At 42.0% G+C, this 14,462-nt stretch overlaps 1 protein-coding gene across 2 annotated transcripts in view; it reads right to left on the bottom strand.

The window, feature by feature from the left end:
- Positions 1-909: 909 nt before the first annotated feature.
- LOC147133516 (neurexin-2-like) overlaps positions 910-14,462 on the bottom strand; it is a 150,988-nt gene continuing 137,435 nt past the window's right edge. For both annotated transcript variants that reach the window (XM_086012153.1, XM_086012154.1), the window contains 5 exons: positions 12,883-13,054; positions 10,675-10,764; positions 8,399-8,727; positions 6,610-6,694; positions 910-4,636 (listed from right to left, as the gene is read on the bottom strand). In XM_086012153.1, coding sequence (XP_085868279.1) covers positions 3,831-4,636; positions 6,610-6,694; positions 8,399-8,727; positions 10,675-10,764; positions 12,883-13,054 — 1,482 coding nt within the window. In that variant the 3' untranslated portion in view covers positions 910-3,830. The remainder of the gene's footprint in view (positions 4,637-6,609; positions 6,695-8,398; positions 8,728-10,674; positions 10,765-12,882; positions 13,055-14,462) is intronic.

Raw genomic sequence — 14,462 nt, 5'->3', positions numbered from 1 at the left:
AATTATTACAACAATGCGGAGTACAGTATTCACATGTGTATTTTCTCATGCCGTGTGTAATGTAAATGCGGCAGAATTTCACAGCACAGAAGACATTAGCACCATCAATGATTCATAGACGGAAGACGTAATGTATTTGTATTTAGCCGTATTATGTCAAATCAACGACAAAACTAAAACAACTTCATTTGAGGCTGAGTGTCGGACATCAGCGCCCAAACAAGCCCGGGTGAGGCGTCGCCCGAGGGGACGAGAAAAGCACGCTGTAAGGGAACGAGAGCAGAGAGTGAGCCCAGGATGATGAAACTCAAGTGCAAGAGACATTTGTAAACCATATCATGACCTACAAACGTGTATGAAACGCTGTTCTTCCGTGTAAAAACGCGTTCACCTTATCACTCGTACGTAAAACGACACCGGCGTAAATTTTGTGAATGTGTTTATTCCACCCAGTCAGCGGTAGAGTCGTGCAACCTTTGAGTAAAGTTCAAATTCATCTGTGAGAGTCAGCAGTGTTCGCATGATTTATGCATTGATTAAAACTGCAATTGCTTGACTTAATTCAATCATAAATCATGTTTGGCCCCTCATCCTAAAATCGCGGCGAGCTATAAAAATCAAACTTTTAGCCCAATGCGTTCATCAATGAAAAGTGTTGCATTTTGTCCAAGAAGCAGCACACAACACAAGTGTGTACAAATTATATCATCAAGTGTATTTTTTTTTTTTTTTTTTTTTGTATCTTAATGCACGTTCTGTACACACATTGAGATCCATTTCACATGAACACTATACAATAGCAATGAGTGAGGGATGGACTATTTTCCGAGCACAGAGCAGCTCACGTCGAATGGCACTTTTCATAAAAAAAGGAACAGGGGATCACAGAGCATGAATAATAAGTCGATGTAGACAGAACCCAACAGAGGAAATGGCTTTATATTATTAGATCCATTGAGTAACAGATTCAGCACATATAAAATGCACAATGCAATAAAACAAAAACATCAGTTTGTCCCATCCTCGTGTTTTCTCTGCTTAATCGGAGCCATGAATAATGCAGGAACACAAGATGTTTGCAGCTATCAGAGGAGAGTGTGTGCTTTTTGTCTGAGTCAAAGGCAATCTAAAATGGAGCGTGTTAGGAGGAGCGGTGACAAGGTACATCGAAATATCAGAGAAATATCAATACAATTCACACATCATCAATTATTCATCTCATGGAATAGTCTTTAAGTCACCGATAAAAAAAAACAATACATGTTTGTCTGCTTTACAAGGAATATTTACTGTATGTCTCCACGATATGTTTACATTTCCTGTGTGCTTTTGGATCATCCCTTAACAGTTTTTTTTTTTTTTTCATGGAGGATACAAGATGGACAGTGAGCCCACTTCAGAGTCACTTTCCAAGAAGCAATGACGGGAAAAATGTCCCGCAGCCCGAAAGTTGGGCCGCAGCGTTTTTGGGTCGTCATTGTGAAAGCTGTGAGGGACGAGCATCTCGGGACGCCGAGTCTTCTCCGTAACTTCGCATCCACGATGCCTCTTGAGTGTGCTAGCCTCTATATATACATACAAGCAATGTTTACAGATATACCTTCACTTGGTGTAGACGGAACTTTTCACATTTACCCCTATTTTTTTAATTAAACGCTACACCGACCACACAGAAATAAATGACTCCCATCTGTCTTACGGCAAGGTGTTGAGTGATATCCCTTTTTAAACATCCGGTATTTTTCATCTCTTGCGGACAGAGGCAGGGCAGGCTCGGGGGGCTTCAAACCCTCATTATGCAACACGGCTGAGGAGATGATGTCATACAGAAATTAAAGTGTTCCTTCCTTTTTGCTCGTGTACCACAAAAGGTCAACAACGGTGTCTGTTCTGCATTACAGACAGTGGCTGTAGAACGTAAACACACCCTTGTAACAATAGCATTTTGTCTTCATGAAAAATAACCCAAACTGTGTGATTTAACTGAAAACGAAACGTGCAAAGTCACTTGAATCTTGCCAACGTGCCCAACCATACCGCGGTGAACTTTTTGGGAAAACAAACAAAAAAAAAAAAAGCGCAATTATTCACACTTGGCATTGCCTCCGGACTGATGAAAAAAGAAAGAAGAAAGTAGTAAGTAAAAGAAGAAACTGCAGATGCTTAGCTAACTTAGCTAAGCTAAGCTAACTGTAAGCTTATTTGCTAGCTACACTGTGGTTGCCAATTTTTCCCCTTTTTATTGTATTGAGTGACTTGGGAAACGTAAATATACAACCAGTTGCTCTTCTACTTCCTATCGTTGCATTTTTTGTCGCAATCAAGTCTCGGCTTACTTCTGAACAAGTTCAACATTTATAATTATTGGCCTCGACAGTTTCACGAGCAGATTGAGGAGGGGAAAAAAATGTTTTTGTCAATTGCTACCATAAACTCGTCCGCTTGTCCGCCACGTTTAAAAATGAGGGAAGGTTTCTTTGTCTCTCAGAGTGAGTGACTGAGCATGATAAGTGAGGGTTGCACACATAACCCCCCACAAAGAGACAAAGTAACATTTCATGCCGTGACTTTTTTGGGCAATAACAACTCTGTTAGGGAAAAATAAAAGCTGTTTGTCTAAGTGTGCGCATCCTGAAATTAATATGTTGAATGAAGTTCTGATTTATTACATTTGGTGTTATTTTTCTTCAGCTGGAAAAGGAGATTTTTATCAAGGGACCGTGTGTACTGTTCCAAAGTTGAAACTGAAGAGGAGTCTCACCTTTCAGAATGGCAATGACCCCAAGCAAGGATTCAAATCAACAAAAGGCTTCACCGGAGGATTACAGTTTTTGATTGACCCAGTGGCACCTTTCAAAAAAGACTGAATGATTTAATTAAAGAAAAGCTGCTCGAACGAATTATCTGAAGGTGTACACATTAATTCAACCCTCTTGTTAGGGCCCAAGCATGCGGTGCCAAGGCCCCTGTGAAAAATTGCTTTGTCATTCATATTCTTCGACCAAATAAATAACATTTTTAATTGATAAGCCTTATGTAAATTTGTTTTTTCGGATAGAATAACTCAGCTACTGAATACAATCATTTATGTGTTCATGATTGTGCACATGCTAGATGCATGACGTTGGTGCTTTATGATACTCTCCATTGTAATCAATTTACAGTCAACTTGTGGCATTCATGTGCAATTACAAACGTCTCAGTTATTTGCAGATTTTTGTTATTCGTAAGTTCGGTTCACTGTACATGACTTGTCATATTTCGCAATTGTAGTCATCTTGGTAAATTTTACATTTGGGTTGCAGGCATTGCTCCAAAAATTGGCTTAGTCAATTTAAAATGTTTTTTTTTTTTTTTAAGTTCAGATTCCAAAGCCAGAACATGAAATTTGGTAGTCTATCCTAAGTTTTTTCAGAAAACCAGCTATTGTAACAGGGTGGTGTTCACGCTCTATAGCCACTCTGCCATAATGGAGGACTTAGACGCTTGAGACAAGAGATTACAAAGAAGAAAAACATTGAGGCAACTCAACCGCGGTCCTTTCACTGCATCATATCCGTGCTATGTACAAAGCAAGAGTGGATATGACACTTGCTGAGTTGTTAACACTTTCAAATGATGCACTTACAAGAAGTGGATGATGGATGACAGCATTACGGTAGCTGGGCAAATGTTAGTGTTAACTGCAGTCTGCATTTGACAGTTGCCTTTAGTTACCTGTGAAATGTCTGATGTCCAACCAGGATTAAAAAAAAAAAAAAAAAAAAAAAAAAATATTGGTGATTTGAAAGTGGAGCACCCTTACATCCTCTCAGTCCTCGCCTGCCCACTCATACGTAATATTCTTTGTCCTTGTTCTTTTTGCCCTTTGTGATTGCCTTGGCCGCGGAGGCCGTCGCTGTGCTTTTGTCTTTGACCACCGCTCCGTTGCCTTCCACTGCAAAATTGTTGGCAAAATTGTGGCCCTGGTCTGTCTGGTAGGAGCCCTCGTCCCGGTTGCGGTACTTGTACATGGCATAGAGGAGGATTAGAATGCAGAGAGCAGCAGCAGCCACGATACCAACCACCATCCCCGTGGTGCTACTGGACTCCCTGATCACCTCCACGGCGCCCGGTTGGATCTTTTCATCGGAGGCTGTGGGGTCGGCTGTGGGCACATGGGGAAAATTGGGGGGGTAAGTTAGTCCCGGTGTGTTTCGGGAGGATGGGGGGGCAGGGGGCAGAAGCACCTGGTCTCGGGTGTTCATTTTGCCTGCGGGGATGTGGAGCTGGTCGGGGTTGGTGGTGGGAACATAAGGGGGTAAGGGGCGGGGTTTCTGGACTCCGCCCTCACCGGCGGCGGGAGGTGGCGGAAGGACTGTCCTGTCAGTGACCAACGGGGAGTTGTTATTATTGTAAAAGTCCTCGTCATCGGATTCCGTCATCTCCCCGGAGCCGAAGGCCGAGACCTCCACGGCGTCACCACAGTCCTCCTGGTCTGGGGGGCAGGAAGGGTGAGGAGGGACTATCACAGATTCTTTGGTGGTTTCGAGGGGGGACAGGAGAGTAGGGGGAGGAGGGATGACGGGGTAACGGGTGGCGATGGATGGGGGCTCAAGGGAATCCACTGTTATAATAGGCAACACTAATTCACCTCCTAAAAGGGAAACAGAAAAGGTAGGGGGGGGGGGGGGGATCCTAAATTAGAACAGCATTAAAATTCCGCCCGAACAGTTGCGCTCATTACCGCAGAGGCACAATCTGCTCATTAAGTAGAATATCAGTAAAGAATAAATCACCATTAACAATCATATCAGTGATTTTTTTTTTTTTTTTCCTTAATGATGATTTCACACCACGAGACTATTCAACATGAACTGCACGAGGCCAAAGACGAGTGAAAACCATCGCTTTTGGTAAAGCAAGTCAATGTTTGGGTGCGTAGCGCATCACACTGCAAGAGGCTCACAAGAGGACACAAATATACCAGACGACTCCTGAAAGCAAATAACAAACAATAAACAATTCGATCGCAATGCATTTGTCGTGCACGTGTATACATGCAGCGTTGCAGCGGGGGAAATCAGTGACACTCCGCTTTAAGGAGGAACCGATCACATTTAATGAATACAATATGGGCCATAACGTATGTCGACATCCCGCTCAATGAATCCCAAACCCACTTATGTGCTGTGTTTAAATAAGTATATCACGTGATACGCAAAGGTCAGGCGCTGCCATTTGGATTTTATTTGAATTCGTCAATGTTGTGAAATGTTTCAGGCGGGGTTTTATCTGCGCCTGCAATGTTCTCCCCATCTCAATCTGAATCACATTCATGTTAACAACAACAAAAAAAATGGCTTAGGTCATGTTAATTATTGGGGGTTGCTTCAAAATTGTAAAACTCTTTAAATTGCCGCACTTGCGGTGCCATAAACTCATGCTTTGGCCCACCATCATTTACTCTTAACGACTCTATAACACTTGGAGCTTGTTCTCCCGAGAATTTAGTAGCATTGGACACGAAAAGTAATGCAGGTAATTAGTGGAAGACGTTCGATTTTTAACGATAGCAGTAGACATGAGTAATGACAATTGCAAAAGAAAGAAAAGAATATACCGCACGCTTCAGCCTTCGCTAATTTCCGAGCGGCATTTACGTACTCAGCTGCTGTCATAATGGCCCATGTCTTCTGGCCTTGAAAGGATTACAATAACATTTTTCGACTGTAATTGATACCACGCATATTTGCAAAAATGTCTATTTATTCAACCGCGGTGGGTACCGGGTATTTATTTGAACGAGGCATCATCTTTGAGAGGACATTTGTACAAATGCCAGGGAGGAGCATGTCGCTCCGATATTACTGTGTCACTTATAATACGCGCACAACAGTAATCAATTGGAATAAGGAAGTGCCCCACATTAGTCGTTTCTCTCTGTGTGCCCTTTTATTCTTGCTTCCTATAAATAACGCAGTGCAGTATAAAACCTTCTACGTGTGTCCTTGCTGTCACTTATGATCGATGCACTTGCCCGAACGGTGCGGCCAAAGTAATGATGGTAAGACGAGACAAAATTTTGCTCTCCAAAGTCGTTAGCGGGACTGTTTTGAGGCGCTTTCAGAAGGTATAGCATAAGCATCACATTCGATCAAGAGTAAGTCATCGAGTAAACTGGACCGTGGTACGTCTACTCAGCCCATCTGCACTTGCTGCACAGCTGTCGGAACGAGTACTCTTACATTGTTTCAAGATTCAGGCCCTGTTTTTTTTTTTTTTTTAAAACAAGATCTCCAGCTTTCAGTGTGTCAGGAGGGTGCATGACAGGAGGAAAAGAAAAGCAGCGTTTAAAAAAAAAAAAAAAAAAAAGGAAAAAGAAAAGAAAATTGACACCGTGGTGCTGCTGCAATGTCACACTATTTACAAAGCCAGCAATCTATTTGGCAGTAAGTAGTTCATTTGCTCAAGCGGACAACACCCAGTGACTAATTGAGCATTGATTAGAGCACTTACAGTAAAAACAGCAATTCGTGCTGGACTTTTTGTCCTCCTGCCGATTTTAAGTACACATCTATTTATTGCTAAAAAAAATTAAAAAAAAAAAAAAAAAAAAAAAAAACCCACCTGTTCCCGGTTCACACTCTTCCAGGTCTTCATCATCACTTGGACACTCGGCTGACGCCACCAGAATATCATCCGAGTTCTGCGGCTGTGTTGGGGAGGGAGGGGGGGAGAAAAAGAAAAAAAAAAAAAAAAAATCAGAAGAAGAAGCTGATTTTACAAACACACAGTCCCACTGCTCATTGCCCTATGAGCTTGTTTGCTGTGTGGTTTACAAAGAAGAAATGTTGCAATGCGCTTCAATGTGCCACTTCAGTGTTTGGAGCTTGGAGCAATACTAGTGAAAGAACAAACAGAAAATGTGCACATATTCTGCTGCGTTTCAATTCCTTGGCCCCATGGCAGACTCTTGCGTGTTTCTAAGGAGGAGCTGGAATGTTGAAAAGGAAAATTCCCACCCGGCGTTCGATCGTGTGTAAGCAGCATTTTGCAATAACAAACTCTCATGCCAAATCAATGTTGTTGTTGTTTTTTTTTTTTTTTTTTTTTAGAAGAAGGCTTAAGGCACTCAGCGACCTCAGTATAAACCTGAGCACAACGGTGAACGGATGGTCCACCTGGATGAATTGAAAACATATGCAAGGCTATTCAAAAGCGAAGAGAAACTAGACAAAAGAAATGCAAATGGATCCATCTGCAAAGAAGCCCGCAAAATTCCATTCAGACTCCGAGATGAGATTCAAACCGTGTGATGCAGACATGGTAACCGCCACACCAATATAATCAACAACGACCGAACATATTTATCGGTAAAGTGAATCAAGATGGCTCAAACGAATCATGTCATTTGCGTGTCTGTTCTATATACTCTAATATCTCTTCACATTTAACACGCGTTTTTTTTTTTTTACTGCAGCAGTTGAGCTAGAATGCTGACAAATGTCGTGCATCAAAAGAAATGATTGTGGCTTGGAAAAGTTTGCGGCCAATTTCAAGCTTTAACAGCACCTTTGGCCTCCAGTTCCAACGAAACACGGCGAGCGCTCAAGTTCCATTGAGCCCAAGCACAAAAGAAACGTAATCCTCCAGTGAGACTTAGACCCTGAAATTTTAATTAGTCATAATATTCAAGCCTCGCAATGGGAAAGGAAATGTTTTGAATTTGTCTTTCCCTCTTAATATTTCTGTCTTTGTGCGCCACTGATTCCAAAACAACATGTCACATTATCTGCTTAATTATGACGATTCTTTTGAATTTCCCAGAGCACGCGAACACAAAGTGAACCCCCGAGTACGGAACATAAAAAAAGGACATTGGGATGGTATTATTGCCGTACAGGGGATTCGAGTACAGTTATCCCTCGCTAAAATGCGGTTCACTTAATGCGGGCTCAGTTCGTCCCATATTTTTTTTTTTTGTTTTTGTTATTGTGCAGGACACTACAGCCGTCTATTGACTTCTATTAATAAACCTAGTGGAAAGAAGTTAAAAAAACAACCAAAAAAAAAAAACGTCTGATTTTACAACCTCTCTCTCTAAATTTGACGCAGTGTTGCTGTCAGTTCTCCCTGTTCATTTTCGGATGAGCTGTACAGTGGAGCTCTCTTTTTTTTTTGGTCATTTTTAGTCCTTGTATCCTCAAATGTTACAATGAAATAGTGAGGATGTATCTGCCATATAAACATTGACTCCAAACTTGCTCCAGGTGAGCATATAATTATAATTGCAACATGATTGTGACGGTATGAAGCGATAAAGTCACCACTGTAGGCCAAAGTGTTTTTTTTTTTTTTTTTTTTTTTGTAATAGTAACCCCCTAATGTCTTTCTAATGTTCCTTTGACTCTCTGACCTTCGAGATGCTGTCCCTCAAACTGGGCGACCGCTGCCTGCGGGTGGTGGTGGTCGCCATGGTGGTGGTGGTCTCCATGATGGTGGTGGACATGTCGGACACGGCCAGCGGGGTCGCTGAGGTGCTGTCGGTGGTCAGCACGGAGAGCGCGTCGCCCACCAGCCGGAGGTTGCCCTCCACCTGCACGCTGGGGTCATTCTCCGCCGCCAGTTTGAGCACCTGCAGACCGTTGTAGTAGAGGCCCGAGATCTGACCCTGGAAGGGCCGACCCTTGTCCTGGCCGCCGATTTTAATGGCGGCTTGGCTGTTAAAGATGGTCAATTGTCTTCCTACAAGCCAGGCAGAGAGAAGTTGATAGAAAGGGAGAGGAAAAAAAAAAAAAAAAAAAAGGTGAAGCAGACATGAAAACGTCATGTGGGCGATAAAGATGTACGACTTGAACTATGTTGGTGTTAGTGACTTACAGAAAAACAGTTCGATGTTAAACAGGGGGGAAGGGGGGTTTACACTTTAATCATGCAGGTTACAATAAGAATAGGAGATGCTTCTATTTAGGTCCCTATTTAGGCATTTTGGCATCATAGAATTTTGATTTCTCACATTGGAAAGGGACGGGTGTTTTTAAACTGGATCTTTATTTATCTCTTCACCAAACAGAGGCCATGATTACAGCTGAAGTTACTGGCTACAGTGCAGTGGGGTGGGGGGGGGGGGGGGGACGGGGGCAAAAAAATATATATATCCCACAAAATGGAGGCTAAACTCCACTGACTAGTGAATTCCGCAGCCATTAAAACTCAAGAGTTCTCCTCCAGTCCAATTGTCTTAACTCCTGCGAGGGACAATGTCTCGTAACAGCGCCACTGACAGCAGCTACGCTGATAAGCTGCATCAGCGAGAGGACCGCAGTAATGGGCCCGTTTCAGGAGAATACTTATTAGCAAAGTTGGTGGCTGCAAAACAGTGATCCATTTCAGCAGCCTGTCAGGCCTCTTTTGTCACGGGCTGAACTGAAGCTGGGGGACTGTGACATGGTCACTGTCGTGCACACAGGAAGCCAACAACACAGGGCCGCTGGGAACAAAGTGAGAGGGGAGGGTGGGCGGGGTGGGGGAGGGGGGGGGTGTCAGTTCACTTAGGGCGATCACATCGAGAGGCTTCGCTTACATCGGTTTAAGGGGGAGGAGGGAGAGACGTTTAGTTCACATTTTACCGGTCAAAGTGCAGCACACTTTAAAGATTAAAAACAAATTTATTACACACATTTACACATCTAGTTAAGACGAAGGAATGTTAGGGCCACACTGAGGAGAAAAAGAACGAGAATAAAGTTGTAATATTACAAGAGTACAAGTTCATCTTCAAGTTGTATTATTTCACCAAAAGAGGAATACGGAACAGTATATAAAATGTTATGAGAATAAAGTCAGTGTCAATTGAATGTCAAACCTGCCAGACGAATATAATTTCATTTCTGTTTTAATCTCTTCTGCGGTGGCTCGTTTGCTCGTACAAAAATCACAACTTTATTCTGGTAAAATTATGACATTCTCCTTGTTCTACCACAACTTTTTCTTGAAGAATTGCGACTTTATTCTCATAAAATAACTTTTTTTTTCTCTGCATATGGTCCGCTATAAAATAATGATCGTTTTTTTTTTCATTCTGTCACATTATTCTTGTACAAATAGGGCTTTTTTTTAAAAAAAAAAAAATTGTAATATTACAACTTTATAGTGCAATCGTGACTTTTTCTTGTCCCATTAAGATTTCCTCTCATAATTACACCTTTTTCTAATTCATAATTACACCTTTACACTTTAAAATTACACCTTGGATGGATTGAAACGTTATTCTCGTCATTCCACGACTTCCTTTTCGCATCGTTTTTTTTTTCTTTTCGGCGTGGCCCTAATACTCCCTCGTAGGTTAATGGCAGTGGTTAAGAGGGACGATGGAGGGCTGGGTATGGGTTATGTGTTTTTAAGTTCATTGGTTTAAAATCAGTTTAAGGGTGCAGCTGGTCCACAAGGTGCAACGGTGACAAGGAGGAAACGCTTAAAACGTCAGGTGACAACATTTTATCAGTGCTGGGTTTGTGTGATTCATAATTGGCAGCCATTAGGAGGCCGGACTAAATTGGGGACTGTTGCACATTTTGGATGACACGACCCTTGTCACAGTTGTCTTGTGGTGCTGCGCCTCTCTTGAGGGGGAGAGGTTAATCACTAGTTAGTTGCAAGGATTAATTAACCAATCAATTCTTTTTTTTTTACCTTTATCGAGTAGCCACTCGTCAACTACCCGACCGAGTCTGTACGGGATTCTTTGCCTAGCAATAGCCAGTCGTTCATTATCATAGTGTCCTTCAGAGAATTTGGAGAGACAGGTTAAAGGTTAACGTCTGCAAGCTGAAAGATCACATGGTTAGAAACAGAGTTATGATGGCTAACACCTTTAACAAGCTGGTTAAGCATTTGTCATTTAAATGTAATCTTTAGAGTTATTTGATTTTTTTTTTTTTTTTAAAGAGCAACAGTTAGAGAAGTCAAGTTTAGGCTGTTTATAGCTACACTAGTTAGTGTTGTTTATCTATTTTAAGCACAGGAAAAAAAAAAAAGGTTTATATACTTTGAATATAAAAACAAGGTTAATTCAGTTAGCAGCATGACAACTCAGACATATTAACAAAAGCATTTAGAAAAAAAAATGTCACATTTATACAATCAGACATGAGATATAAGCAGTAAAAACATCATCATTGGTGATAGTTCATTTTGGTGAACTTAGTAGGAAATCAAACAAAATATATTCCATGTACATATTCCAATCAAACTGGAATACTTTCCAGTGAGACTTTGTGTCAACATTTTAACATTGGAATAACATTTTCAGTATCTCAAATTTCATTTTCAAAAAAAAAGAGTAACAGTTATTTTGGAGTTATTGTGTGAAATCCTACTAAATTCCCATCAAAAGAAACACATTATAAATAATCATTATCAGATATTATTATCAGAATAAAGAATGAAAGGCTACACAGTTACAGCGGGAAAACTCAAATAGTTCATTCATTACTGTCCAATAAAAAAAATAAAAAAAACATTAATAAATGTTTTCCTCTTTGTTGTGAAACAAAGAAAAATCCGCCAAAAAGCTTTTTGTTGGACAGTGACAACGTTTACATGAAAACATTAACAGCAAGTGATTTATTCTGGAGGCGAGTCAAATCTCGTGGAGCAAACTTACACATCAGCAGAGTTGTGGCTCTTTTTAAAATAAATATAGATTATGGAAATGTGAGCCCACACGTGAATGAGCACATGCATAAATAAACATACAGTCAATATTAAGTAAACAGGCCAAAGTCAGCCAATGTTGCCAGCAGTGGGCTGGTAATGAATACATAAACAGGATTATGGTGCAACATGGAAGAGGAGGCGCCATACATGACAGTTTAAGTCACTTTGACTGTTCAAGCTTTCTTACAAAGCTCATTTATGCTGGAACAAAAAAAAAAAAGAAAAAAAAAAAAGAAAAGACTTCATTCAAATCATATAATGAAATCATTGATTGCTAAAGTGGGAGCAAAGAGTGTACAGATGCGTGTGTGATTAAAAATGTTGGGTTTCGTGCGTGGTGGTTTCGCCAGCAGCCGGAGGCGGAGGGGGAACTCCCTCCCGCCGCGCCTGCCGCCGCACCTGCTCTGAAAAAGGTCGATTGGGTTCAGAGCAGGTTAAAGAGCAGCCAGCCGTGATTACATGAAAGCAGTTTGCGTTTCCCTTTTCAATCTGCATGCAAATTAGGCGTGCAAGTACACAGGCGGGCGAGCCTTAATCCCTTTTGGGTTTAAAATGAGGTTTCGATGAATACATTATCTCCAGGTTTGTTTCCCCGCGTGTGCACGTAGCCGCAGAGCTGAGTCAATAACACAACGTCGAGCGTGCCACTCCAAACACCATTCCCGCTGGATTCTTTCGCAAGAGTTATCAATGGATCTTTTTGCGCTCAAAAGACAGGAGAGGGCGACGTCGTGACGACGTTTGCGCAACCTCGCTAGCTAGCTACGTTGCTAAATGCACAACGTGAGCTCGACGAGTCATAACCACCAAAGAAATGCCATTTTTAGAAAAGGGCCGAGGAGAAAATAGCGGCTTTGAATGTACCGCACGTGAGCGTGTTTGCTTATCGGCGGCGGAAAAACGATTGCGGGAATGACAGCTGCTGATGAAAGCCCTTTAACTGCGAGATATACTTAGCAAGGCGGCTTTAGGCGAGTGTATCAGTGTCAGATCATGAGATTGTTTATGCGACTTGAAAGGTCCATTATGGATATGCGGGTGGCAACTTAATGGATAGCGTTCAGAGTGATGCGCAACCGGGAGAGCTGGATTCCAAGCGCCAATCAAGGGCAGATTGATCTTGAGGCAAACATGCAACCGACTGGCCGTCATTTAGCAGGCAGCGGCTGTCATTAGTCTTACCTGGAGGGTAGCGCTCAATGACCGGAAAGTTGTCCACCTGGAGCGTGGCATTGCCACCGCTGCGTGTGAAGCGTACAACATGGTACTTGCCGTCATTTACCATGACAGCGGGCTCGTCAATGGTGATGTCGTCAGTCCCCACGTTGAAGATGACGCCGATTTTGCCTTGATCCTGCAGGTGACAAAGCATGAATAACTAACGCTATTTTTTTAAATGACTTTTACTAGTCCGGAAAATCAATCCCAGTTCCTGATTTATATTGTTTTTTTTTTCCCAAATGTAAGGGTAAAGGAAGGTCTAGATTGGATGGCTTTTGCCAGCCCCCTGATTGGTTGGTCATCATACATTTGTTACTACTTACACCCTGAAAAATAAAGTTGGGTTAAAAGGAACGATCAACTACTTGGGTCAATTAGAGCCAACTTTCTGGGTTGTTTTTGAAAAAAAAAAAAAAAAAAAAAAACAGGAAAAATGGGTACTTTTGTACAAAACATTTTGACCCAAAATTGTGTTTTTAGAGTGAAAATTTAAACATTTGCAAAGACTGATAACTAAGCAACTAACTAATTGTGGAGCTATAGCATTAAACAGTCCCCCCCCCCCCCCCCCCCAACTGTTTGGGTGGGTGTGGTTAAAAAGGCGCCCGGGATGAGTTGCCCCTCCCCCACAATATGACAACTCTAGCCGCCCGGTGACGTAGTTGCTAGTCGGAAACGCGAACGGAATACAGTCAGATTTTTATTTCCCCACCCCAAATACTTGTAAAATAACTTGTGGTTGTCTGTAGCGTTAATAAATAATAGACTGGATAGATTTCCATCTTCTGATGGGTTATTATTATTATTTTTTTTAAACATGTTGATTGGTGATTCGCTCCAAAATCCTGATCATGCACATTATGTGCAGTACTTGCAAAAAAATACAAAATAAAAAAGTATTACCCGTCAAAATGGTCAGACAGATATTTATTTATGTGACTTAACCAAGTGAGAACACATTAGCTGAGTCAGTGGTCTAAAGTCCATTTCCCTTCACAATTGCTTTGGGAGCCCTGGAGCAAAAACCACAATCGTATCTGACTGCCGCTTTGAGCTACAATGCACCTCTCCACAAAATGCAATTTAAATCGCTCGAGTGGTTTTTGCATAAGAAAAAAAAGAGGCGTGAGCAACATTCTTGGACGTTGTATTTTGCCTTTTCACTTCACTCAAAAACAGCTGACAAGATAGTGTGTCTACGTGGGAAACCTTGTCCTTTGGCTACACGAGGGGTGTCGAAACCAAAACCTAGTTGGGCCGGCGAAAGCAGATCATTTGTGACACGACCAGTATGTTAAGCTCTTTCTTTAGGGTTCAGCATCGTTTCCCCCTCAGCCGCCAGCTCAGGTTGCCTGATGTGGATCACTCCTGACACAATCCTGCTGTTCCTCCTTTGCTTGACCAACCCCAACCTCCCACCCCCGCCCCTTGTTTTCCTGCCTCTGTCTGCTACTGACAACCTTCCGCAAAGGTCACAGCTGCTTCCCAAGATAGCCTTTGGGGGGCACTGGTAGCAAACAGCCTGTGTGCCTGCGCCTTGT

Source organism: Filicampus tigris, chromosome 17, assembly GCF_054856515.1.
Source record: "Filicampus tigris isolate MCC_2025a chromosome 17, RoL_Ftig_1.0, whole genome shotgun sequence".
Classification (NCBI taxonomy): Eukaryota; Metazoa; Chordata; class Actinopteri; order Syngnathiformes; family Syngnathidae; genus Filicampus; species Filicampus tigris.
Note: the sequence above shows the minus strand (reverse complement) of the source record. Positions and strands in the feature narration are given on the sequence as shown.